We start from the raw sequence: 25,693 nt of genomic DNA, 5'->3' as shown, positions 1-25,693 counted from the left end.
ATGTCGACGGAAATAAGTCACCGCTTTACCATGCATGCGCCTTTAGAAACAAATGTGTGCCGATGCTATTTTTTGTGTGAATTTAGTGTCATTTTAAGCATCTAAAAACGAATCACTGACTGAACAAAAGTTGAGAAACGCAGGTTGGACGAGTGTGTGATGCTGATCAAAGTCATGTGCAGTTATTATTAGATCTTGTCGGTGTTAAATCACAAAGGGTGGAACAGAAGTGGCACAAAAAGAGGTTTGTGTGCAGCAGACAGCCAGGAGGTGTAGGTTTAAAAAGCTCTTGTTTGTCTGAGAAAGACATGGGTTTTACCACATAAAGAGGGATGGGAACAGAACTCCCCTGGGGTTGTGCAACACATGCTCTTAACATCATACCTGCAAGTTGTGTTGTTCAGATGACTTTAGCGTTCTAATGAGTGAATCTGTAAATAATTCCTGAAAGCCGGAATCTATTCACGGCCGTTTGGCTTTCATGCTTCTTGTGTGATTATCACACAACAATGCACTGTTGTGTTCCTGCTCTGCACTTCCCTGATCCTGTCTTCCGTGTTGCACTTAGCCCACCCAGTGTCTGTATTTGCCTCTGGAAAGATGATGTGCCCCTTTAGAGGAAGATTCAGCATGCTTCCCTCTGTGTTTCCATGCCAACCCCCATACTAGGTCAACCAATGAAAGCTAGAGAGTGTTGGTAGGAGAGGTTGATGAACACAAGGGCCGTAATGAGGACATGCTAATTAGGAAACCATAAACAATGCCGGACAGATTCATCCAATGAAAACCGTTTTACACATGATGATAATTCGATTTAAATGATACAAATAATTATCATGTTCCCTTGCTTAACTAACAAATATTACTGGACAAACTCGAAGTAAAATGTTCTTTGATTCAAGGAAGTATTTTATTTTTGTCTCACTGTTTTTTTAAAGAAAAAAATATACAAAAAATGGTTTTGATTGTTTATTGCATTTATGGCGACATAATAAGACACACCTGAACCAATGTGCAATCAAAAATATAGTTTTGGTATCAAAATATATATATATTATCTATAGCATATTTTATAAATATGTACATGTTTTAATTGAGGCAAGTAGTTCATTCAAACATTACACATTAGTTGATCATTTTTCTCGAGGACAATTTCTTCAATTAATGTATTTCTGCATTAAACTGCGATTGCGATGAACAGCTTACTTACTTAAGCAATACGTCATTGTACGTGAAAGTACTCATTACGCCCCTCTGTCGGTTATAAAAGGTGTTACAATAAACAAAACTAGTGACGTCGGAATGCGTCAGTAATGTGACTATTCTAGTTTTAAAAAAACTGATTAAGAAGATAATGAATACATTTTAAACTGCTTATAAAATAGTATGGACATATATCTGATGCATATCCTCTTAGGATTCAAGAAGTCAAAATAATAAATAAAGGTTTGATTAAAATGTAAAAACATGTAGCTGTGATGTTACAAAACCCTTCAAATATTTCTACAGTCTTTCCTTTTTGTGTCACAAAAAAAAGTGCTGCTCTCCCAGTTGTTTGTAAATATATTCCCAGATTTTATTATAAACTTAAAACATGTTACACTATAAGCAGCAAAAATCTTAACAATGAATACAAAAATGACTAGAAGAATAGAAATGTGACCTTTGTGTCTTAATTTGTTTGTACATATTTCGATCTTTTTTGGATTGAGAAATGGCTGCTTTAATCACTTGAAAAACAAACCATAGTCTGTAAAAATGTCCTGTCACACCATGAAGTGCATGTGCCCTTCAGCGCCCGTGACGATAACATCCATCCAGATCCGCATGGCCTCGGGGGACGGCGCCACCATGTAGTAGACCCGGTCGTGAGTCTTCACACTAAAGGTCAGCGAGGGGTTCGGGCTCTGGAGAGAACAGATGTGAAAAAAAATCTTTATAACAAGATCCAGCTGTTGATACAAGCACTTACTTTGTGTGCACTCTTTAAGTGGTCGTAGTAAACCTCCTCGATGGCTTGGAAATAAATGACTCCTTTCATCTTGGTCTCATGTTTGTCTGAAAAGAAGAATATTTATGAATAGAGGTACGTCAGGATCAAAGCTCCGTCTCATCAAACAGTCACCTGCAAAGTAGGTGAGAGTCCGGCGATTCTGGTCGAACACAAACCAGCGCTTCTTCCAAGTCTTGATCTTGCCGCCCATTTTGACGAGGAATCCTCGACAGGTTTTATCCGTGATGGCCAGATGGAAGCAGGCGTCTGGATTGTGTCCCGCCGCCTCGATTTGGCCGTGAAGATCGAAGTCGTCCTTCCTCACAGGGAGGTAGCGTGTCAACAGACGAGACTGGTTGACAATAATGAAAGGATTTGAGGACACTGACGACTAAAAAGCCACGACAAATACTTCATTGAATTCTGGGTACAGATGTCATTACCACAGCTGGTTATGTAGGTGTAACAACAAAGTCAGCCAGTAGAGGGTGCAGTGGTTGCTGTGCAAGTTCTATGGTTAAAAGTCACTTAACTCTAGGACCAGACATTAAGTAATCATTAGTCTGGTATCCATTCAGTCACACTGAATAAGAAAGTTATTACTATTAACTGAAGAAGAAGTTAATTGATGTTTTATATGTGGTCACTAATCTTAACTATGAACAACAGTTCAATCTTCTGCATGTATAAAGAGAACAAATTATATCTAAATCATGAACATTTCAGGGTTTGAACAAACATCAATGAAAACAATTTTTTTAAACAAAATAATAATGTTATCATTATGTGTGTTTTAGTATCACCTGTGATCGTTGTTTCTCCCTGAGCTTCACTTCTCTCTCCACAAGCTTCTGCCTCCGGCTCGTCTCCTCCTGCAGTCGTTTCTCCAGATCCTCCCTTCTTCTTCGTTCCTCCTCCAGCGCCTGCTTGCGAATCTCCATCTCACGCTCCTGCACACACACACACACACACACGCTTCACTTCAGCTACTGTTTTCGTGGCGGGTCTGAAAAGTCAAAGTCGGTGAATTACCCGATGTTCCAGTAGCCTTTGCTTCTCTGATTGAGCTTCCCGGAGTAAACGCTCCATCTCCTCAATCTTTGCCATGTTGGTGGTGCTGGCGCTGTTAGGGAATTAGAACAAAACATATGTGGAAATCTGTAACAAGATAGAAATCATCTCTGAGGTAGGAGACAATAAATTAAGTACAAGGAACGCTAACAGCAATTCAATGTAACTTATAAATCTTTACTCAACAACAAGTTCCTCTACAATTTGCTTCAGGCCCCGTGGTACCCACCGAATTAACCCTAAACAGACGAGTTGTCTGAATGTTTGTTATCATTATTGACTAGGCCTGCACCACATGGACATCTTTTAGACCCCCTGCTGTTCTCATACATGCACAGAGACATTAAACATTTTGAAGCCATGCTAGACTTACATTGATCAACTTTTATTTCACTTTTAATTCCATCTTCAAATTTTAGCAGCAAGATTGATTGAATATTTCAATTTAAAATCTAAATTAGTGGGTTTTTGAGTCAGCCCAAGCTCAGACTCTGTTTGGAGAGTTTCTTCTTCCTTGCTCTGGCCAAGGCTATGTGGTCCCCAGGGGGAAACCAAGCCATACAGGGACTGTTTCCTACTTGTGTTTTAAAATAAGGAGGAGGTCACAGTCTACCTCATGAACTCTCTGAGCCCCCTAAGGCCCATGTTAGTTAGGGATTTAGTTATTAGTATTCTGAAGCCTGTTGTTCGCGTGTGCCCAGTCTTTTGCGGGTACAAATAAAGAAACCTTGACCTTCAACTAAATGTGAACTTATATTGTTCAATTTTGAAATTATGGTACAACCTGTTTGCACAAAGTTCCGGGGCCTCATATACAAAGAAGTTTGTGCATCTTCTACTACAAACAATCACACACTCAAATACAGAAAATGGTGTACGTACAACAATATTCAGATGTATGAACCTGCTCGTACACACAAAAAAAAGCCCTTTTCCTTCCTACATCCAAATCAACGTAGAAATAGCCTATTACTTCCCTTTAACGCCCTAATTTACATATTTAAATCATATTTAAATGAACCATAGTTTGGATTTTTCTCTCAGTGATCAGAAAAAAACAAATGAAAAGATGAATTTAAACTTGATTAACAGTTTATATTCGTTCATAAAAAACATTTCTGACTTGGATCACATACTTAAATTTAAATAAGTGCAGAAGACCCCCGTGTAAATGTTTATATTTTACATACAGGGTTGTTAACGCGCATACTTTATTTACAGAGACGATCAGGGGCTTATTTAAAACATCTTAAAATGGAGTCTAACAAAAATAAAACTGTAAATCAGTAACTAAAAGCAGAGTATTGATGATGTTGTGAAGATGGTCTGATCGTCTGAGCTTCATATGAATGTTGCGCAACACATGCACAAATTCTATTATTACATTTATGAAATAAAAGTGTTTTTTTTACAAATGAACAAATCATGTGACAGTGTTTTTATATAATTGTGTTTTTCAAGGAGATCACTCCGATCATGAGGAAAATTCTTTTGTTTGTTATATTATAATAATTCTTTTACATTTTTTCTAAATGGCGTGAAATATTGGAATCAAATATTCAGTATAAAACGATCGATGTTGTCTTAATAAATACAGATCACCCTTTTGGTGAATGAGAACAAGTTTGTGCATAATAATAATTGATTGTTAATGTAACTCTGATGTGAACATCTCAACGTGGAAAAGTAGGTTTGCACGCTTTTTGTACGTACGACCCATTAGGACATTAGGCCCTTGGTCTTTAAAAAAAATATACATATTTTTAAATCATCTCAAAAATATCGAAATAGATAATAATAATTAAAAAAAAAACAATAATGTCTCATGTTTTATTATTCTAGTTCATTGTTTTAAGGAGTATTATTTTTTGACCAATTGACCTCCATTCTTCCATCTATTATTCCATTGTTTATTTTTACTGTTTGAGTTAAAAATAATTGTATTTTACATTAACATACTCGAAATATATGTAGCAACATGAAGTTACAGCTCTAAGTCTGAGTTTTACCTCGATATGTTATCTGGCGAGCAGGCGGAGAAACTTGTCTCCAGGCTGTCAGAGCTGTCCACACTGACGGTGTCGGACGTGAAGCTGTTGTCGGGGTAAGACAGTGAGTCCAGGAATACGTTGGGCTCAGAGAGCAGTCGGCTGCAATAATCGCTTTTTCTCTGTCGGTCCTGCATGCCGTCGTTCAGAGCTGCTGCATGAATGTTGCCTGTTGGAAGAATTCAATGTAGCATAAGTGTGATTCAAACTAATATTATAAATCAAATCAAATATATAGAGGAAACAAACTTTTAAACTTTTAAACAAAGTTGAAAAATGAATTATTGTTTCCCCCTTAAATATAAACCTTATATATCGTAGTAACAAGTTTAAGATATTTATGAACAGCTGATTAATTTGCTAAATTTATATCTTTCTTTTAACTAAATCAATGTCAAACATCACAGTTTAACCTTTGCGTTGTCTCTGTTGTGTTAATAACAGATGGGATACCACAAACACAATTGTTTTCGGCCTTTGGCTCACCTTAGCCCTGAGATAACGCAAGGGTTAATGATCAGAATTATTATAATAATGAACTATAAAAGAGTACACTTCCTAAAAAAATTATGTAATGATATATAAAATATAATGTATTGGAAAATATAATCGAGGTTCTATATTTTCAATTATTTTCGAATAATTATAGTAAATATAGAGTTATGTAAATGATTACATTTATTTGACAATTATTTAGTTTTTTTGCATTTAAAATTATTATTAATAAATTATAAAAAAAACGACTTACTATTTTTGGAGATAGACACTGCACTGAAGTAAAAAAAATTAAGAGAATATATTTAAAAATGGTCTAAATTAGTAATAGGAGATATTAAAGCTATGGATATTCGGTTCCTTGTTTATGACTGTATATCCTTCATCCTCCAGAACATGGTGGGGCCTGTTAAATTATGAATATTTCATGCGTGGAACGGTGACTCACTCTTGGACAGTCGATGAGAGCTCAGGTCTCGGGGGGAGAAGCTGAATCCTGGTGGGATGACGCTTCCACAGCTGGAACTTTGAGACAGAGGAGGGTGAGCCTACAGAGGGAGCCACATAGAAGTGGGTCAGACTTACACATGCCAGCTGTACTCAACCATGGATCATTCACTACTGAAGTGTAGATTAAAGGTTGTGAAGAGAGATCATGAGTCTGAAGCCAGAAATGAGCACATTTACTCTAAACCTCCCAAGGGTCTGAAACGTGACACTTCTGGCTGACCTCAGCTGTCCACAGTGGAAGGCTCGGGAGGTTAAATGGACTTGAATAACCTTTGGTGGAAGAGTGCGACCCAAGGATCTCGCATACGAGGAGATAATCTGCGCGTTCTTCCTCCGAGGTACACCGTCGCTGGCGTTTGAGGAGCTCTCTTTGCCGCTTCTCCTTTTTTCCTTCAGGGATTGTAAGTGCTGTGAGTTAGCACAGAAATCAGAGAACAAAATAAACATTCGGCTGAAAACATTCTGTTCAACATTCTACACTCCAATTATGGTGTGGAAAGGGTTCAAACTCTCAGTGAGGGGTAACTCTTTTTTTTGCTTCACAAAAATAAAGATTTATCATGGTTGTACTCGACTGGCAGAACTCATTTTTTTATTCCTTATTTTCAGTACTGCTCTTGTGAAAAGTGGTCTTTGGTATTGGTGGAAGGATATCTTCAGCCATCTTACTGGAGGCTTAGTTTGATCAGCATCTATACATCTGAGGCTACGGTTCTCTGATGCAAACATTAAAAAAAAAAAAATTCAAAGTACTACAACATCCCTTATTTAATTTTTTTTTAGCATTTTATTATGTGAAATGTGATGAAAGTTCATGCAACAGGATTTTCTCAATGGGTCTACCTAATGTTCCATAGTCCTTTACAAACAGTGCAAAACACAAAAAATGCATGCTGGGATGTATGAGTCACATCCATTGAGATATATTAAGATATATGTAAAGCATCTTTTCATTGTACAAATACAGTATTTCTTTACCTCTTTGATGGCGACAGGATTGTTGGAGAACATCTGTCCCTCAGACAACTCTGCATATTTGACTTCCAGAGTCGTCAGTTTCTCTCGTTCCTGCAGTCAACACAAGTTATTCAATAGGAAATTAATGAAAGCCAGAACAACATCCTTTCTTACTTTTTGAAGCATGATCAACAAATTGTTTTTCTCTCTCTGGAAATTCTCTTTCTCTTGCTGAGACTGTAACATGATCTGGGAAGACTGTTTCTTCAGCGTCGCAATTCTGTCCTGCGTAGAATCAAAGAGCACACAAACATGTTGCGGTTTTATAGTAACACTCAGGATGTTCCGGATGCCTCATTCTTCTTTCACTTTCTGTCTTTGGTGAGTAGTATTGATGCTTACCATAGATGTTATTGCAGTTTCTTATTAGTGTATGCTTTGTGCAGCAGATCTCACAAATGTGCAGCTTTATTTTCATGCACAGCCTGCATAGAATTGTTATTTTAGATAAGATAAGAATACGAGTAGGCCACTATACATACAATCATTTATTGAAGCTGTACGACAACGTGCAATACAACACAAGGGTGATGTCAATCATGCACTCAACCTCACTGACTCTACCTTTCGGGTCACAGCCAGACGCTGATACTCTGCAATCTCTCTCAGCAACTCTTTATTCTTGTTTTCTTCCTCCTCTTGCTGATTTATTTCTCTCTCCAGCTTTTGAAACTCAAGGTCCTCCAAGCTTTTGGTCTGCTGTTCAGCTTCCTGAGAAAAAAGGGTTAATCCATTAAATATTTTAAGGCATCATTTAAAACTTTTTCTCTGAAAGAGACATTTCTAGTTAAGAAGTCAAATGCTTAAGTGACCAATACCTTTGTATTTATCCTAAATGATTGATTACATTGTGTGTTGGTACGTTCATTTGTAACATATCTTTGGTAAATCTCTGCAGTAGAAATATAAAAATGTAACTTTCAAAAGAGAATCTTTTAACGTGTATATAATTCACCTGTGATTTCTCGGCGTGTGTTAACTTATCCGAGCTCTGAACCTTCCCATTCAGTTGAACCAAAAGCTCCTTTTCTCTTTGCAGTTGGGTCACCTCTGATTCCTGCTCCCCTTCCAGCAATGCACACTCCACCTCCATCTGTCAAACCCGACAAGCCCCCTTAAAAAATATCATTTATCATCCGACACATCGTTACATAGAAGTCTGGAACTGTGCGTGGCAACAGTTGAGGAATGTTTCCTTCAATAACACTAACATTATTGCAACACAACTACACAAGAACACATGAACACTTAAATTGAATGGAAAATGCATCATTCACTTTAAAAGGGCTAAAGTTAGGGAACAATGGTGAGTTAAAGAGGGAGAGCTGCAATCGTTACGCTGACTTGGAGAGATGAAAAGAGGCAAAAAAAAAAAAGATTTTGACGCCACCATCACTGGATTTCTCCGATTCTTCAGCTTAAATGTTTGATTCTATTTCACTTCTTCAACTTGTTGTTGACTCTTTGAATGGCTGATGAGGTTTCATGAAACAGTTGATGAGGTTTCATGAAACAGTGTAGTGATAAAAATCTGAGCTTTCATCTAATCAGGGTTCAGCCATCTGGTGGCTTTTGAAAATATGGACACTCTCATAAAAACTCAGCAAAAACAGCATCAAGCCATCACTACTTTCTACAAACAATAGATGCTTCAACTTTTGTTGGATTTCTTCCTTAGTCAGCAGTTTCCTGCTCGATTCTTTTTTTTATTGGATTAGCCTGTTATAATATATTTTTGAAGAATGTACTCTACTTTGACTTCCACTTTTTGAGTCTTTAAAGCTGCTGATTTGTCTCTTTTGGACTTTTCGATACATAACAGCCAAAAGCTTCCACGGTTCTTTGAAACGACTCCTTGATTTGACACACTGTACTCATATTTTTCAAACTCTTATGCCATCAGTTGTAAAATGCTGTTTCGTAATTGTGACAAAGGATTGAAAATAAAAAAAACCTTCAGGATCCTGTTAGAGGTTAATTAGTTAAACACTTTGCAGCTGGATATGGTTAAAGTTAAACTCGAGCAAAGCTGTGGAAGGTCCTTTAGCTTGTGTTAAGTCACTAATTGAGGGTTTCACAAATTACTTGAGTCAATTTGTAAGAAGTAAAAATTGTAACTTTTTCGTCCCCATTTCAAAGGTTCCACATGCTGCTCCCTACCTCACGGACAGACTCCTCCATCTGGTTGTCCAGGTCTTTGATCTTCTGCTCCAATTCCTCAATGTTGTTCAGGACTTGGATTCTCTCCTCCTCGATGTGAGTGACTTCCTGCTTTAGGTAAATAAGTAAGTAAGTAAGTAATAGTGATTTGTAAAGCACCTTTCTCCGACCAGGGTCATAAAGCACTGCAACAATCAAAAGATATACACATTTAAAATACATGCTTAAAAGGCCAAGATAACAAGGAGACAAACACAGCAGAAGAAAATTGAGAGAAAGCCTGCACAAATAAAAAGGTCTTAAGATGTATTGTATTAGTCAGTAGACTCCATTCAAGGCTTTAACTGCTCACTGTCCAAAACCTATTCTAGCTGGAAATGTTCCCTCATGTGGAATGGTTCTTAAATGACAACAGCTGCTGTTTAACTCTTGAGAAACTGGACCAGTGTCAGGAACCAGATAATTAAGCAAGTTGGAGTAATGGAAATACCTAGTTGTCACCACCTCTGCCAAAGAACTCCCACACATGCATACTTTGCTCTAACTTATGTAAAAGTTTCTTGGACAGTTTAATTGGTCACACAGGGGGAAAAAGAGTCCTTATGCATAGATCCCATATCTCCTTAAACAACATAAACAGATAGAATAAACGTATATACTCTTTTGAGCAGTAGTTTTCTTGTATTCATCTACACTTTTGAATCTTATTCCTCAAGTCAACACCTTCCATAATACACTACAACAGGTACTAGGAGACACCTTTACTTTTGAGAGATATGATTAAGTATGTTATTCAAAGAAAATGACTTTCCTGCCACAAAAATCTGACTGGTAAAGAAACTAGGACTAATCTAAAAAACATTTAAACAAAATAGGCACAGATTGTAAACAATTAAGGTACGAATCCTGACAACTTGTTTTTACACACGCACATCTTTTTTTGAAAGTTTCCTAACCCTATACTGAACATAATACATAAAAATACACTTCTTATCATCTAAGAAACCATTTCTGCAAATGTTTTTCTGTTCATGTGTTATCTTGTAGAGTAGGATCCTTTAGAGCACATTCTCTACGCTGCTGTGGTCAAGATAGTTTTACGAGGTGATGACACTGTGGAGTCTGTAAAACTCTTCACAAGTATGGTCTCTGTTTCAGAAATCTGCTTGTACTAAGTTGTATTCAGCATCTTATTGTATTGTAAATTGAGAAAAGAACAGACAGATTAGAACAAGATCTTTCATCTACTTTGTATGGAAACTAAACATCTGGAAAAACGTCTTTGCCTTGCATATACACAAGCATTCTTCCACTCACACATACACACACATGGGTAGTACGTCTCTGTGGGATAAAGTCATTTCCTGCCCCCCTTTTCTCCTTGAAGAATTTGAATGGTTGAGTGCTGGAGCAAAACTAGGTCTTCTTCATTAAAACCAGACACACCATTAGGTTTGTTACTGCTGAAAAAGTCCAACAGCTGCAGGACACAAAGACTCGCATGTTGAAGCAAGACATTGAATATATAAATATGTATAGATCCCTGGCCGTGCTCTACGACTGTGGTTAAATTAAAGACGCCGACGTATAAACTTCTTTTACTGTAGTGAAAGAAATCGCATGTGTACATCACATCTCCCTGTGGGTGTAAACAGAAGTCCGGACTTCAGGCATTTCAAAGTAGATACAGCCAGACCAGTAAGCAGTGAAGCATCATTTATAACACACAGTCAATAGCACAAGGTTTTCTATCAAAGGTTTATCTGAGGGAGCTTTCACATCCAAACCAAATCAACTACTTGTACTGTACATAGTTCACTATTAAAGAGGAAGACACAGTAGACACCTTTTACATCCATTCTTCTATGTAAGAGAGCCTTTAGACACCAGCCGTTGAAATAAGATTTGCTTCTATTCTAATAAATGAACTCGATTTACTAATTTTAGATTAACAATTGTTCCTAAGTGAAATAAAATCAGAGTAATAGAACTTTTATAGTAGAGTACAATATTGTGTCTCTCTACTAATCTTTTAAACCAGATAAATCATTGACTTTTTTAAGCTCTGCTTGCTATAAACAGTCAATGAAATAGTAAAGCTTGGAGGTTATCTATATTGAATTCCATGTGTTTCAAAATACATTAAGCAACATGAAATTATTTTTTATTGGGGCCTTTAGTAAATTCACAAACAATGCTAACTAGCAAAAGAACTATTGAGGCTGAATTATGTAGATAACTCAATGAGGACTTACTTTGGTCTTATGTGTCGAGGACAATGGTGAGCTGCTGGTGAGGCTAGTTGTCGGTGACAGGGACCTGGAATCCCTGTAGCTCCCCAGCCGACGCGGACTGACTTTAGACACGAAGCATCCATTTGGACTGCTAGGCGAGTCTGAGAAAACTGATTCATCATCTGACACCTGAAGCTTCTCCAACTCCTTATTGATCTTCTGAAGGTCCGACACCGATGATCCCTGATCTCTTTCCACCTCTGTGCAGAGGTTCATGATAGTCTCTAGGCGCTGGGACTCCTGCAGATCAGAGATTAAACTTCAAAACGTCATCTTAACCCACATTTGGTTACGGGTCCCTCACCAGTCGTTGGACCCTCTGCTCCCTCAGCCGTTCATCCCTCTGATGCTGGTGGTACTCTCTCAGCTCTTCCTTGCCATTCAGGGAGCTGATGCTGCCAGCTCTCTGCCCGAGACTACCTTTTCCAAAAGACAACCTGTGCTCTGTGAAGCCGAAATCTAGGCTGTCCACATCTATACCGAGGGAGGTGAGCGATGCCAGACTGGCCCTTCTTGGTGTGCTGGGCATGCTGGCCGGCACAGTCACATCTGGAGGCTGGTCCAGAGAAGAAAGACTCCGTCTTGCTCCGTGCGACCTTCTTTGCACAGAATAATGTGACGGTAGTGAAAGAATTGGGGGTTCTGCCACATGGTGAAGCCTCGGAAGTGAACGGCTGTGAGCGCCAAGGCTAGTAAGGGAGCCAGTGGAGTATTTCCTCTGCCTAGACTCTCCAGATTTGTTCTGAGAGTACAATCTCCGAGCCATGCGAGGGCTCGACGGCACGCTTGCAGCGCCGCTCTTGACTCTAGGAGCCCGTGGCTCACTGTAGGAGGCGAGTACAGATCCTTTACCTGCTGAGGTCAGCAGGCTGTCTTGTGACAGATGCCGAGCATGTGCTTGACGGGTCACGCCATTAGGACTCCACTGGCGTTCACCTTGGCGGGGTGATGGAGGAACGCTATTGCTGGTTGCATTTGAGAAGCTTCTGGAAGAGGACGGCGGGCGATCCGCATTACTGAGAACAGAGAGAGGCCGTTTCATTTGTCCAACAGGCGATGGTACACTAAGATACTTGCGACTGCACTCGGCTGCTCTTAAACTAGCTTCCAAGGCGCTTTTTCTCCGCTGCAGTGTTTCCATCAGGTCTTGCAGTTCGGCTTTCGAGCGGGAACCCCGCAACACTGTCCCGCCAACTGAGCCGGCACCGTTGTGCTCAATCTGCACACAGTCTGCAGAGGAAATAAGTTAACAAAGCATGAAATCACACCTCTGTTTGGACTGAGTCAATGTCTCAGGTTAAGTGTAAGGGCTTTTATAAGCTAAGCTAAGCGGGAAATCATCAGACATGTGTTGAGTAATGGTGCGGGTTAGGGTTAAAATGAGAGGAAAAACCCAGGAAGAATTTGCACTTATACAGTTCCTGAGCCCAAAACAAACACAGACTTAATCAGTGGTCAACCTTTTTCTAAAAATGGAAGAACGCTGCTCAGCCTGACATAGGTCACATATCATCAGGCTTCAGGTTAAAACACGAGACGTTGCAGTCGGACTTTGGGAGAAGTCTGGAGGCCATTAAATAATAATAAACTGTTGATGTTGAAGTTTTGTTGTTTCATCTTTCATGAGATATTTAGGATTTAATATCCATAGTTTGAGGTAGAAAGGTGAAGCTTTAATAACTTTATCTAACTGCCAAAAAGAGCAAATAAGTCATAGCAAACTTTGTGGAAACTTGCCTGCTTGAGACCTTTGCTCCTGCAAAGATTTAATTGATGCCCTCATATATGTAAGTTAAAGACGCACAGTCTTTGAAATATTTCTGCCTGGTAATTACAACTTTGTTCCATAGATCAGATGGACTAAATGCTTCTCTTTGACAATGTTCAAGGATAAAATCAATATTCTAAAATTCCAACAAATGCTATCTTACCTGAAGTGTAACTCATTGTGGCCACAGGGGGCCTCTGTGGAAGCATTATGTTCATCAGATATGTCTCCACACCAAGTTTAGATGTCAGCTCACTCTTGTGTGCCTTCTTCCCTGGGAAGAAAAAGAAAACCCTTTTGATCCAAAGTAAACACAGCCTGGGTAGCTTACAGTAAAGGCAGGACCGTGAGAGAACCCATATGTTTGAAAACTGCAGTTCTTTGATTTGAAGATACAGATTTTTTACTCTACAATGTTTAATACAAGTAGGGACAATAAACGGGGAATGACATATCAGGATGGTTTTTCTTCTCTGCCTTCTTTTAAAATTCCACAAGTGGAAGCTAAGTCTATTGGCAGAGATAAATCTATCCCTTACACACTAAATGCCAATTCTTCATTCTTTATTTTGGAGTGTGACACATAGTATATTCCCCAAATCTCACAACCAAGACATTACCTCATACAGGGTTGTTATAATTCTTCTTCTAATTATGGACATTCTTCCAATGAGGATGTTGTGAATTATTTTTGGAATGGTTAATGGGAAAATGATAAATTTCATTTGGAGCATTTTTTCTTAATATGTATTAATTAACCTAGAAGTCTCTTTGATTCAAAATCATAAGCACATAAAACTAGGTTAATGTTACACTTTAAATTAAGTCCAATACCTCACTATAAACTTAATATGTTGGAGTGTAATAATTATAAAAACCTACATGTTTTTACACTTTCTAGGACTGCTCGAATATGTGCACTCGTCATTATTTGATACTTTTTGGCCCCTTTGCATGTCTTCCCATGCCAACAGAGTTGTGGTCTGCCTTTGTAGACTTGCAGGCGCTACTTTTTCCATGATTATGTCAGAAGGTAAAAGTCCATGAACTATGAGAGACTTTGACAACCTGAGAAGAAAGACTAGAGTTTGATTTGTCAACTCAAGAATATGCAGAGGCTTTGAGTTGTGCTTGATAGAGAATGGAAAACGGGTTTTCTGAGAATAAGCTTTATTTTCTCCGTTATTTGTCCTTGTCAGAATTTCTTGTTCCAGAAAAAAACATTTAAAAGAGAATTGAAATTGCTTTTGTATCATTTTTTTTCTTGTATATAGTAATATGAAGTGTAGGTGATCATTGTTGGGCAAGTTACTTTTATAAAGGTTTAACTCATTTACAGCAAATTTTGTCAAAAGTAACTAATTTACTTTGTAACTTTCAAACTAAGTTCATACTAGGGAAAGTAACTTTTCATTAGAGAAGGATAAGGCAAATCTCCCAAGTGTCCAACCCACTCTTATTTGTGATTAAACAATTTTAAAAAAAACAACTTGAAAACTAAAATAAGTAAGTGCAGACAACAGTGAACTAATCTAAGCCGCAAAGTAAACAAAAAATGAGCATTTATGCATTATCGCCCGATGGATCCTCTTTGTTGCAAATAGCAATTTATAGAGTCGATTGCGATTGTGAACATCAGATACAGTATATGTGTCATGATGTATTATGTTGTGTATATGTAGCGTATCTATATACATATCCAGACTCATTTAAAATTTAAACGAATATAAAGTACACACACAAATGCATTATGTAAGCCATTAACATCTCTCCCTATGAACAGCCAAACCCAATTATTTGTTCATTTTCCATTTTTCTTTTTTTTTTCTAGGAGCAGCTCAAGGAGATTGTGACATTCAATTGAGGGACATAGTGATTTCAGCAGTAGGTTAGAACTGAGCATCTGACACACTGATCACTCAAACACTACAGAAGAGAGGATGAGGCTGTTCCAGGTTGAGCTGTCTGGCTCGCAGAGGGAGAGGGCTCACAGGAAGTAGGGTATCCTTTTACACACACACGTGCACGCGCACACACACGCACAGCATGAGTTCACTCTCCAGACCTTCTGAAGAAAAGATCAGCGAGGGAGGGGGTGGACTGTTCCTCACATACAGAGTTTACTGAAACAATCAGCTTCAGTCTGGATGGTACAGAGATGTCAACAGATAAGGCATGAATGTGGGGTCACTGAGTCTCACCTCCACAGAAAGATGCATTATGGCAGGGGTCCCCAACGTTTTTTTAACCAACAAACATGTATTATGTCAGTTTTATATTCACGGACCGACCTTCAGATAAAAATAGTGAAAATAAATTGTACAGTATTTTTCTTTCAATCATTTTCACTAGATAACAGGTTACCTCTTGGAAAATACCATCTTTTTTTTTCAAAACAAAAAACAATAGAAGCTAAATAATTGTGATTTTTCATTCAGTGCAGCCTGACCAGACCTGGGGTTTGGGACCACTGCCTTATGGGACTTCAGTGAGTCAGAGAGAAAAATGAAATCAAATTTAAATAAACAAAAAAAAAAGTGTAATTGTCAACATTGTCTTTATTTAAGATCTTGATTATTAATTTTCAATCGTTTTTTTTCTGCAGCATGACTTCAAACTTTCTTGCGACACATTTGACACTAAAACCTAAACACTAAATATAATGTACAGTATGTAAATATGTTTAATATAAGAAGTGACAAGACACATGAAAGTCTTACATAAATGCGTTGTTACATGTAGGTTCTATAGGGCATGTGGGTTGAATGGCAGAATGATGCTCCAAATTAGTTGCATTCTTAGTTTAGAAAGTTTTTCATCTCCAGCATCAGTTCCTCTGTAAACAGCGAGTGCGTCACTTACCTCCGCTTTCAGCCTCAGACTCGCAGAGCTGGAAAAAGTCTTCAGTCATCCAGCAGGAATCTTTTTCCCTAATGTGAGCAGCAGCAGACTCAACCCACGACAAAGGATCAGAAAGCGGACCCTTCCCACCTCAACTCTGCTTACACTGTGAGGAGGGGGAGTCTGCCTCACTCTGCTCACCTCTGCCCCTCTGGGCAAATCAAGAACTGCAGTTGTCCTGCAACTAAACGTACGATGTTATAGTTACTCTTAACTAGTTTAGATGCTATTTATAGCTAAGTATTAAACTCTCCAATTACGCATTGCATTTCTTATTAAATCCTCCAAGTGCTCCATGTTGTTGAACGACTCATGGATAGGTTTGCGTTTTTCAAATATATATTTTTAAATAAATAGGAATATCATACTGTATTTGACTTAGGTCATAATATGAGTATTGTATGTTGTATTATAATGATATGCTCTAAAGGTAAACCAAAAGTAAAATGTATTGTCTTCCTGTTCTCATCCTATTCTCATCCACCCCTTCAATCTCACACACATATAAATCTGCCTTGCAGACCGTCTTTCACTCTTCTGTCCAGCTCATGCCTTCACGCCACCAGGCCCCAGCATTAGAATGTTAACACATGTTCAATGTTCTTTATTGCACTTACAGAATTATGTAATACACTTTCTTACTTACATGTGATCATACATTGCATATATATTCTGTTATTTATATGGTTCCATTAAATCAACTTCAATGGCCTTGAGTATTTCAGTATTTTTTAAAGGAACGGTGACTCTCAGAATGTTGTTTCAACTGTATGTGGGAGTCTGAGGAGGGCCTCGCTGTGTCAGAGCATTCCCTCCCCTCGTATGGGAGCCTGTAAGCAAACATTACTTTTTGGAATATGGATTGTTACCTGGATATAAAGCGCAAAAACTGAAAAAATGTTGTTTGTTTCTTGAAAAAAAGCAAATGAGGTTACTCTGGAAAATTCCCCTGAATCTCCCAGAAAAAAAAACTAATGGACAATCACACACAACTCCAATGACATCATTGGGAGGGGGTGTGGAGGCGCAAAGCTGGGCCCAGATGATTACTTCCAGATCTGTGGGCTCGGGTTCTTTGTCATAAACACACATACTTTTGCAGACACACACTAGCAAGAGTCTGCCCAACTTTTAACGCCATTCTTGACCGTTTCAGGAAACCCACTGACGCTTTGAATTCCCAACCTAAAAATACAAAAATGTGATTGTTGAACAGTTGAATGAGGAAAAAATAATAATTATAAAGCTGTATGTCAGTGTGTATTTATCCAAAGGTATAAACTGAATTCCTAATCTCTGTGGAAATAAGGGTTAGGCAGAATCCACTGTGGAAATGTTCAGAATGTCTGAGTCACAGAGCAGACAGATAAAGCAGACAGAAAAATATCAAGCTTTTTTCATACCAATGGCCTCAATTTGTTCTCATTAAAACATGATTAAAATGCTGTAATTAGATAAAAATCGTTTTCGAGCTTCTAATGTAGTGACACCTAGTGGGACATTTGTATATTGCTAAAAAGGAAAAGTGGGTGATAAAACTATAAAAAGTATCAGAGGTTGTAAGAAGTGTATATACATGGCCTATATATAGTGTTTTTCTCTATCTGAGATTTAACTAGCTGGTCCACAACAGATCATGGTTGTGGGAAAGTCTTCAAATTTGACCTGTTACTTACAGTTACTGTCAAGCCTTTATTACAGTAATAGCTTTTGGAGTTTTGATCTGCTGACCACTTAACATAAAATTGAGGTAAAAGGGCGATTTGATGGTTTCTTGAGTTTGCTTTATAAATATGCAGCTTTTATTTTATTTTATGTGGGATACAGGAAGCTGTTCATCCGCATCATCCTGTGGAGTTAGAATCTCCGTGCAGTCATCCTGAACTTCATCAGGTAAACGTTCTTCTTTTGTTTCTTTTTCCTCTAACTGCAGTACTTTCAAATATTTGTCATCTTCTTCCTGTTGTCTGATAAAGTTTGGCACTGTGCCAATTGAATCTTTGTTTAGACCAATGTTTACATGTCTTGCGCCGTTGTATCTGTGCGCCCCAACATCCAGTTCTGCAGCAAACAAACACATATAATTAATATAAGTATTAACAACTAAAAGTGTTTGAAGGGGAGCGAAAAGCACAAACCTCTTTTTCTTAGACAATGAGGAATAGCCACCATTATAGTGAAGAAAACAAAAGCCACACTGACTGCAGTGCTCCAACGTGACCTCTGACCTCTATGGTTATTTACACCTGCAAACAAAAGTACAATCACTAAACCTGCAGATATAATCAAATCTGTAACGAATACTGACTTATTGTTGCCACAGTGATGTTCACTTCAGTCTGGACCATGTGTTTGCTGTGCAGGCCTGTGAAGGTGCAAGTGTACACGCCAGTGTGCTCCTCTCTGTTGGTCTTATGGAGCAGCAAAGATCCATTTCCTAATAGAAGCTGGTCATTGTCCAGCTCTGCCTGCCCCTCCCACATGTTAAGGGTTTGCCTGCTTTTGCTGTCATAGCGCAGAATAACTGTGGGTTCCAAGGATGAGGTGAAGGTCCAAGTGAGGGTGAAATTCTGGAGGTTGAGTACTGCGATGCAGGGTACACACAAGCCTTGGCCCTCCTCTTGTGTTGTGCTCTCTGACAATTGAAAACACAATTATATTCTAGATGTATTCGATTAAATCATTTATTGCCACACTTGAGTCAAATAAGTAATGTTTTTGGCACTCAATAGCAACACCTCCTTTTTAAGAAGCTCTATTCTGTGATTCATCTACTCACAATCGGCCTTTTACACTCGACATATTTACACACATTTTGGAATTGGATTGGAATGCTGTTACTTAAACAGGTTTAATTTGTAATACTAACCTTGAAGTTTTTGTGAAGCAATCCACACCTGATTCTTGTCTGCCGATGTGAAAGAGCAGATGTAGGTATAATCAGAGCGGTTTCCCAGAATCTGAAGTGTGCTTTCCACATTGAAAAGTCCCTTGTAGTCTGTGGTTTTAATTGTGGAATTTTCCAAATCTTCTTGTGCAGAGGGTGGTTCTGTAGACCAGGTCACCATAGGGACGGGGTAGACATTGTAAGAGGTGCAGGTGACCACCTCTCTTCTTATTTCCATGGTCACCGATAGTATAGGAGCTAGAAAAAGAAGATGACAGCTTTTTCAGTAGCCAAAAAGCACTTTCCCATACTTCAGATCACAATTAGCACAGCAACAGACTTTTTGGGCCATGTTCACATTTCATTTAGTTTTCGCACAATATGCAGTCAATGAACAGTTTTTTCTGCAATGTTCGCATTTTCTAAATAGACAAGTTATACCTCCAGACAAAACTATGGATTGTTATTTTATTCTGTATGTCTGTCCGTCCATCCATCCATCCATCCATCCATCCAATAATTGACACACAGCGGATTTTTGTTATGTAAATTGTGCCAACCAGGCCCCTCATAAATAAATAAATATAGATTTGAATATCTGGCCAAAAGTCATCAACGTGGACAAAATTGGAAAAAGGGCCAGTGTTGATGTACTAGGACAGAGAGGGAAAGAAACATCATAATGTATGCAACAATAGCAAATGCAGGATTACTACTTCACAGATGTCAGGTTAGACCCTACATTACCAGGCGCCTCCTTGCATTCCTCAATTATCTCCACCAGCGCCTGGTTCCTGAGCAGGATCAGGAGGGTGAAAACACTTTGTTATCACCTTGAAACAAAGGGGCCTTCCATCATTTACAAGCTATTACAACATGGTTTGCAGTTCACCCAAGACTGGTATGTCTCCTCCTTTCACCATATTCACCTTATTGAGTAGTCATTTTCTGTATGGAGGTAGAAAGTTTATGACCATCAGTCACATTACCAGCTAGAGAAACATCACAGTTGATGATTGCCAAGGGTTGATCTAACATCACAAAGCGGTTTATCTTAGGGGATTAATGTTGTGATATACTGTACCCCCCTTTTTATCTTGGCTTTTTAATGTTGTTTTGACATTAAAAAGAACGTCTGACATCCCTTTGCAGAGCAGAGCAGAGAATTCACAGAAATGAAAGAGGCAGAAAGAACAAACAAGAACACAGAACTATAAAGATCCCTTCAAATTCTGTGGTGTATCCGCCTGAACAGTAGAGGCGCTAGTGAATGCTAGATGTAGAATAAGCCAGAGAGAAGAAGACTGGACTGTGATGCTATATACTACTGTTAGATACAATGTTCTACCTGTTGATCCATCTGCATTTGAATAAAGTCAATGAAGTAAATTACCCACTACTTTCTGCAACAATACAACATATTGGCGACGAGGATGAAGACCCTGAACCTGAGCCAGCCGACATCTTTTCTTCAAAACATCAGGGAACCGCCAGTCCTGTTGTAGTCATGGATAAGGACATTTGAAAACTACCTGCTTGCTTTGTCGGATTCGGATCTACCGGAGGAACGTAAAAGGGCGCTTCTCATTCATTGCTTGGGTGCGGAAGGAGACTCTTTCACACATTGACGGTGGAAGATGACAGGTACACTACGGCACTGGAGGCTTTGACAAATTTCTTCACACCGAAAGTAAAGGTTGTCGCGGAACGTAACAGGTTCAGACAATGGAGCCAACGTCCAGGTGATACGACGGACCAGTTTGTTGCTACTTTAAAGGAATTAGTGACAACATGCCAGTTTGGAAATATGGAAGAGGAGATGATAAGGGATCGAGTAGTTGAAAAGACTAACTCAGCATGCATCAGAGAGCGTTTACTGCTGGAGATACCACTTACACTCTCAAAAGCTTTGACTATAGCAAGACAAATTGAGACTGCTGTGTCGGAGGCAAAAGCTATGTGCAAGGGAGAGACAGAAAGTCCTGTACATGCTGTTCATCAAGGATCACAACAAGGAAGAAGGTTCAAGAAAGGAAATGATAAAACCTACTCACCTACACAGACGGTACAAAGAAAGACATGCTACAGATGTGGTTCATGACAACATACTGCTAACTTTCAAGGAGGTCCAGCTAAGGATGCACACTGTAATGCTTGCAAGAAAAAAGGACACTTTTCAAAGGTCTGTAGAGGGAACAAAAATGTAAACGAGATAGAAACTGCCCCAGAAGTGACTATTCTGAATGTAAACACTTGTAGTTCTGACAGTATAATGTGTACAGTTAAAGTCAGTAGTAAAGGTGCAGAGTCTCAGAATATTAAGCTAATGCTAGACACAGGTTCTGCAGTATCCATCTTGCCAAAGACAATGGTTAATGAGATCTGTAGAAAGTATTGAAGGGGACAAATTAGGATGTGCTAAAGGATTTGTATATAGAGTTAATATACGCCCAGATGTAAAGTCAGTACAGCAAAAGCTGCGTCGATTACGTTTCTCAGTTAGAGAAGCAGTGTCGAAAGAACTAAAGAAACTGGTTGAACAAGACGTTATAGAGCCAGTAGAGTCATCTGAATGAATTTCAGCGATAGTAGTCATCACAAGAAAAGATAGATCGGAACCAATAATCTGTGTGGATCTAAGAGAACCTAACAAGCAGTTGAAATTGACAGATTTCGACAACCTCACATGGAGGAAATGTTCACAGAGTTGAGAGGAGCAACACTGTTTTCCACACTAGATCTCCAGAGTGCTTACTATCAGATGCTGCTACATGAGGAGCTTCATTACCCATGATGGCTTGTTTCGCTTCAAGCAGGTGCCATTTGGACTGGCATCAGCACCCAGCTGTTTCCAAAGGATGACGTCAACGATCCTCAAATGTTTGCCTGGGGTCCAATTTTACCTCGATGACATTATTGTGTCAGGTGCAACAGCTGAGGAACATGATAAAAGAATGAAAGCTGTACTCTGGCGTATACAAGATGCAGGTCTCAAGCTGAATCATTCAAAATACAACTTCAGACAACTAGAACTGTCTTTCTTGGGACACACAGTGTCAAGTAAAGGATTGCAGCCTGATGCTTCACATGTGACGGCTGTTTCTCAAGCACCGCCACCAATGGACCTGCCCAAGTTGAGGTCATTTCTTGGGCTCACATATTGGCATTCCAAATTCATACCAGACTATGCTGCAGTTGTGGAGCCCCTGAGATCACTTTTGCAAGGAGCAGAGACATTCACAAGGTCTCCTGAGGCTCAAAGCAGTTTTTAGAATGATAAAAGACTGATCGTGAACAGCCCTGCACTCTCACTGTTCAACCCAGAACTACCTACTGTTGTAACTAGTGATGCTTCTGACTATGGACTAGGAGCAGTTCTCACTCATAAACATCAAGATCATTCTGAAAAGACAGTTGCTTTTGCGTCACGTACACTACGGCATGTGCCATATCCAGAAGGAGCATGGGAAAAAGTAGCCATTGATGTGGTAGGGCCCTTTGATAAGGCACCAATAGATAGATTTGCAATCACACTTATTGTGTGATCCCATGGAACTGGTTTCTTTGTGTCACAGGAGTTTTTAACATTTCTCTTTGATCGAGGCATTGTGCACAGGAAGTCTTCAGTCTACTATCCAAGAGCAAATGGAGAGATTGAACGTTTTAATCGCAGCTTGAAGGATAGTTTACAGACGGCATCACTGGAAGGAAAGCCATGGAAGGAGTTCACAAGAGAATTCTTACACGTCTATCGTGCAACAACCCAGTCTACAACTCAGTGCTCACGAGCTGAACTGTTGCATGGTCGATCCATGCGCACCAGACTTCATGTGGCCGGACGTCCACTGCCAGCTAAAAAAAACGCTTTCACCAAGACAGGTTGCTCTCCGAATAAGAGAAATGCAAAAGAAAAGCAAGGATTACACAGTCAAAAAGCGAGGAGCTACAGCTGTGTTTTTGAAATGTGGATCGTATATCCGGGTTAGGAAACCTGGCATTTTTCCTAGAAGTCAGAGTAAGTTTTCCAAACCACTCCAAGTGATGGAGAAAAGAGGACAGTATACCTACCTGCTGTCTGATGGAAGATGTTGGAACGCATCTTATCCTGCACCTGTTTCTCATCGGGAGAAGGAGACTGATAGAGAACTTATACCTTTGGACTTCCTGAACATACCACCAGATTCACCACAAAGGGAGACATCCACATCACAGGCGAGACCAGTCAGGTTCAGAAGAGTACCAGACTAAGGACTTTGTGTGTTAGTTACAGTTTGGAGTACTTCAAAACAAAACATTATGAACACCTGGCCATCCCTCAAGACATTCCACCAATCAAACCCCCCACAGCATCAATTTGAGACTGGTCATCCAACGTGGAAGGAGGTGGAAGAGATTGTCCATCAAGCGAGAACAGCATGGGAAGCAAATGGATTCCCATACAAAGTGTACAAGAAAACACCAGATGTCTTTAGATTTAGTCAGTTCCACACAGTCGCCTTACTTAACATGGAAGGCAAGGTCCTCTTCGGACTCATTGCACAAAGGGTGGCCAAATACCTGGGTAGAAATACTTTCGTGGATACATCTGTACAGAAGGGAGGCATATCAGGATTCTCTGGGTGCCTAGAACATGATCTGGCACCAGATCCAAAAGGCAAAGCCGAAAAGACTGACCTCCATGCGATCTTCCTGGATCTCGCAAACATCTATCTCTGTGCCCCATGAGCATAGCTCCTCTGGGCTACCAAGTTCTTTAACACCCGTGACACCATCACAACCCCAGTGAAAGATTACTTCGAGGACCTCCGATTCTCTATGCCTGAATTGACCACCTCATTGCAGTGCCTGGAAGTAGGCATCATGGCCAGAAGCACCGTCTCTCCCATGGCTTTCACCATGGCAATGGAGGTCATCACCCGAGCCTCAAAATGGGTTGTAAGTGGTCAAAGATTCTGCTCTTCTCAGCCCCTCCCTGCCCTCAGAGCCTACATGGACGAGATTAACACCATGACTACCACCATCCAATGTACCAGGAGGTTACTTAAAAAATAGGAGCAAAGATTATTTGGGCACGTATGAATATCAAACCAGTCACGCAGCATCTCAGTGGTGAACAGAGTGCTTACTGACGACCCAATCCCCACAGTATCTGAGCAGCCATACAAAATCCTTGGAAGATGCTGTGATGCAAGCCGGAAAGATAAAGAAAATGTAAATGCAGAGGTGAAGCAACTGTGCAATTACATGAACGCAGGCATACAGGCTATCGACAATACCCAACTACCTGGGAAGTTAAAGATCCGGTGCTTCCAGTTTGGACTACTACCTAGGGTGTTGTCACCCCTTGCAGTGATGCGGGGCCCATCTCAACTGTAGAGAAGCTGGAGAGAAGAGTCACAGTCCACCTCAAGAAGTGGCTTGGAATTCCATCCTGCCTCCCATGTCTAAAATGGTCCAGGATCAACGCCCTACAACTGCCAGTAGCTAAAATCTTATAGGCAATTCTCTTTGCCCGTGAACAGGCTAGAGCTACCAGGAGCAACTACACGTTTCGTTGTGATTCATACACATTTTTTTCTCTGACGCCCAGGACCTTCATCATGTTTGTAGTGTTATAGTGATGAGGATTGACATTCTTAGCCCTTCTGTCAAATCCTCTCCAGGAGAAGAAACGAATGTTCAAACACAGAGTGTTTTGAATCATGTTGCACAGCTGAGATTCTCAGCAAAGAGCACATTTGTCCATGCGTCAGTCTAGTAAGGGTGCTCTTGGACTCGTGACAGGATTTGCCCAGGCCACTCCCAGTCTGTACATGGCCTGTCCTCACAGTTGCTGGAAGCTTGACGGTCAGAGACGTCAGCAGGCAGTGATGTCCGTCCTGGGATTCATGTCAGCGGCCCATATTGGAGTATGTTTGGTCTACTTAACATAAAGAGGCATCAAAGAGAGCTCTCAGCTGAAGATAGACCTGTTTTGAGAACAATCAGCAGAGCTTTTCTTCCACCACAGTGTTGCAATATCTCCTTCAATAACTATTGGCTGAAGCTAAACCTGTTTTTTAATAAGAGTCTCAGAATGTTTTTTCCCTTACAGTGTTGCAATATCTGGTTCTTGAGCTTTCAGTTGATGCTAGGTCTGTTTTGAGAAAAATCACAGTGTTGCAATATCTCTTTTTAAACCTCGCAGCTAAAGCTAGACAAGAAAAAGAAAAAAGAAAGAGGATATAAAGATTAACATGGAATATCATCTTTTTACTCCACTCCTGCCCCCAAACTCAGAATTAAACAGCCTAATAGCACAAGGAATGAATGAGTCCCTAAGTCTATTAGTGTTGCATCTGGGAAGGAGCATTCGTGCTCTCCATCTGCTTCTCTGTTCACTGATAACGATAAGTGTTCAAAGGAGACTGTCATCATCCATGATGGACAGTAGTTTGTCAAGCTTCATGTCAACCACAGAACTAGCCCTCTGGATCAACCTGTCCAACCTGTTGACACTCCTCCTGGACACATTTCCACCCCAACACACCACAGCATAAACATGCAACA

General features: G+C 39.7%; 1 protein-coding gene across 2 annotated transcripts; it reads right to left on the bottom strand.

Annotated features, from left to right (window-relative positions):
• Window positions 1-953: 953 nt before the first annotated feature.
• LOC148066820 (pleckstrin homology-like domain family B member 2) lies at window positions 954-16,309 on the bottom strand. 2 transcript variants are annotated; one of them, XM_087807668.1, is made up of 17 exons: window positions 16,219-16,309; window positions 13,520-13,630; window positions 11,893-12,818; window positions 11,550-11,828; window positions 9,295-9,405; window positions 8,090-8,227; window positions 7,699-7,845; window positions 7,249-7,359; window positions 7,096-7,185; window positions 6,388-6,525; window positions 6,056-6,155; window positions 5,074-5,281; window positions 3,026-3,116; window positions 2,797-2,943; window positions 2,126-2,345; window positions 1,973-2,058; window positions 954-1,907 (listed from the first exon to the last, which is right to left on the bottom strand). In XM_087807668.1, exons 1-17 carry the CDS (start codon window positions 16,265-16,267, stop codon window positions 1,767-1,769), a joined length of 3,093 nt encoding a protein of 1,030 aa, XP_087663794.1. In that variant the 5' UTR covers window positions 16,268-16,309; the 3' UTR covers window positions 954-1,766. The 2 variants fall into 2 exon arrangements, with proteins under 2 accessions (XP_087663794.1, XP_087663795.1); XM_087807669.1 differs by having other exon boundaries at window positions 9,295-9,402.
• Between the last annotated feature and the right edge of the window lie 9,384 nt (window positions 16,310-25,693).

Source organism: Callionymus lyra, chromosome 14 (genome assembly GCF_982586985.1).
Source record: "Callionymus lyra chromosome 14, fCalLyr1.hap1.1, whole genome shotgun sequence".
Lineage (NCBI taxonomy): Eukaryota > Metazoa > Chordata > Actinopteri > Syngnathiformes > Callionymidae > Callionymus > Callionymus lyra.
This window is presented reverse-complemented; position numbering and strand designations above follow the sequence as displayed.

Bases quoted from the DNA above. Each gene is read 5' to 3' on its own strand.
- LOC148066820 (XM_087807668.1), bottom strand. From the start codon at position 16,267: ATGACTGAAGACTTTTTCCAGCTCTGCGAGTCTGAGGCTGAAAGCGGA. The intron at 6,526-7,095 runs GTAAAGAAATAC...GCTAACTCACAG, and splicing joins ATCCTGTCGCCATCAAAGAG to CACTTACAATCCCTGAAGGA. The intron at 5,282-6,055 runs GTGAGTCACCGT...TTCTTCCAACAG, and splicing joins CTCTCATCGACTGTCCAAGA to GCAACATTCATGCAGCAGCT.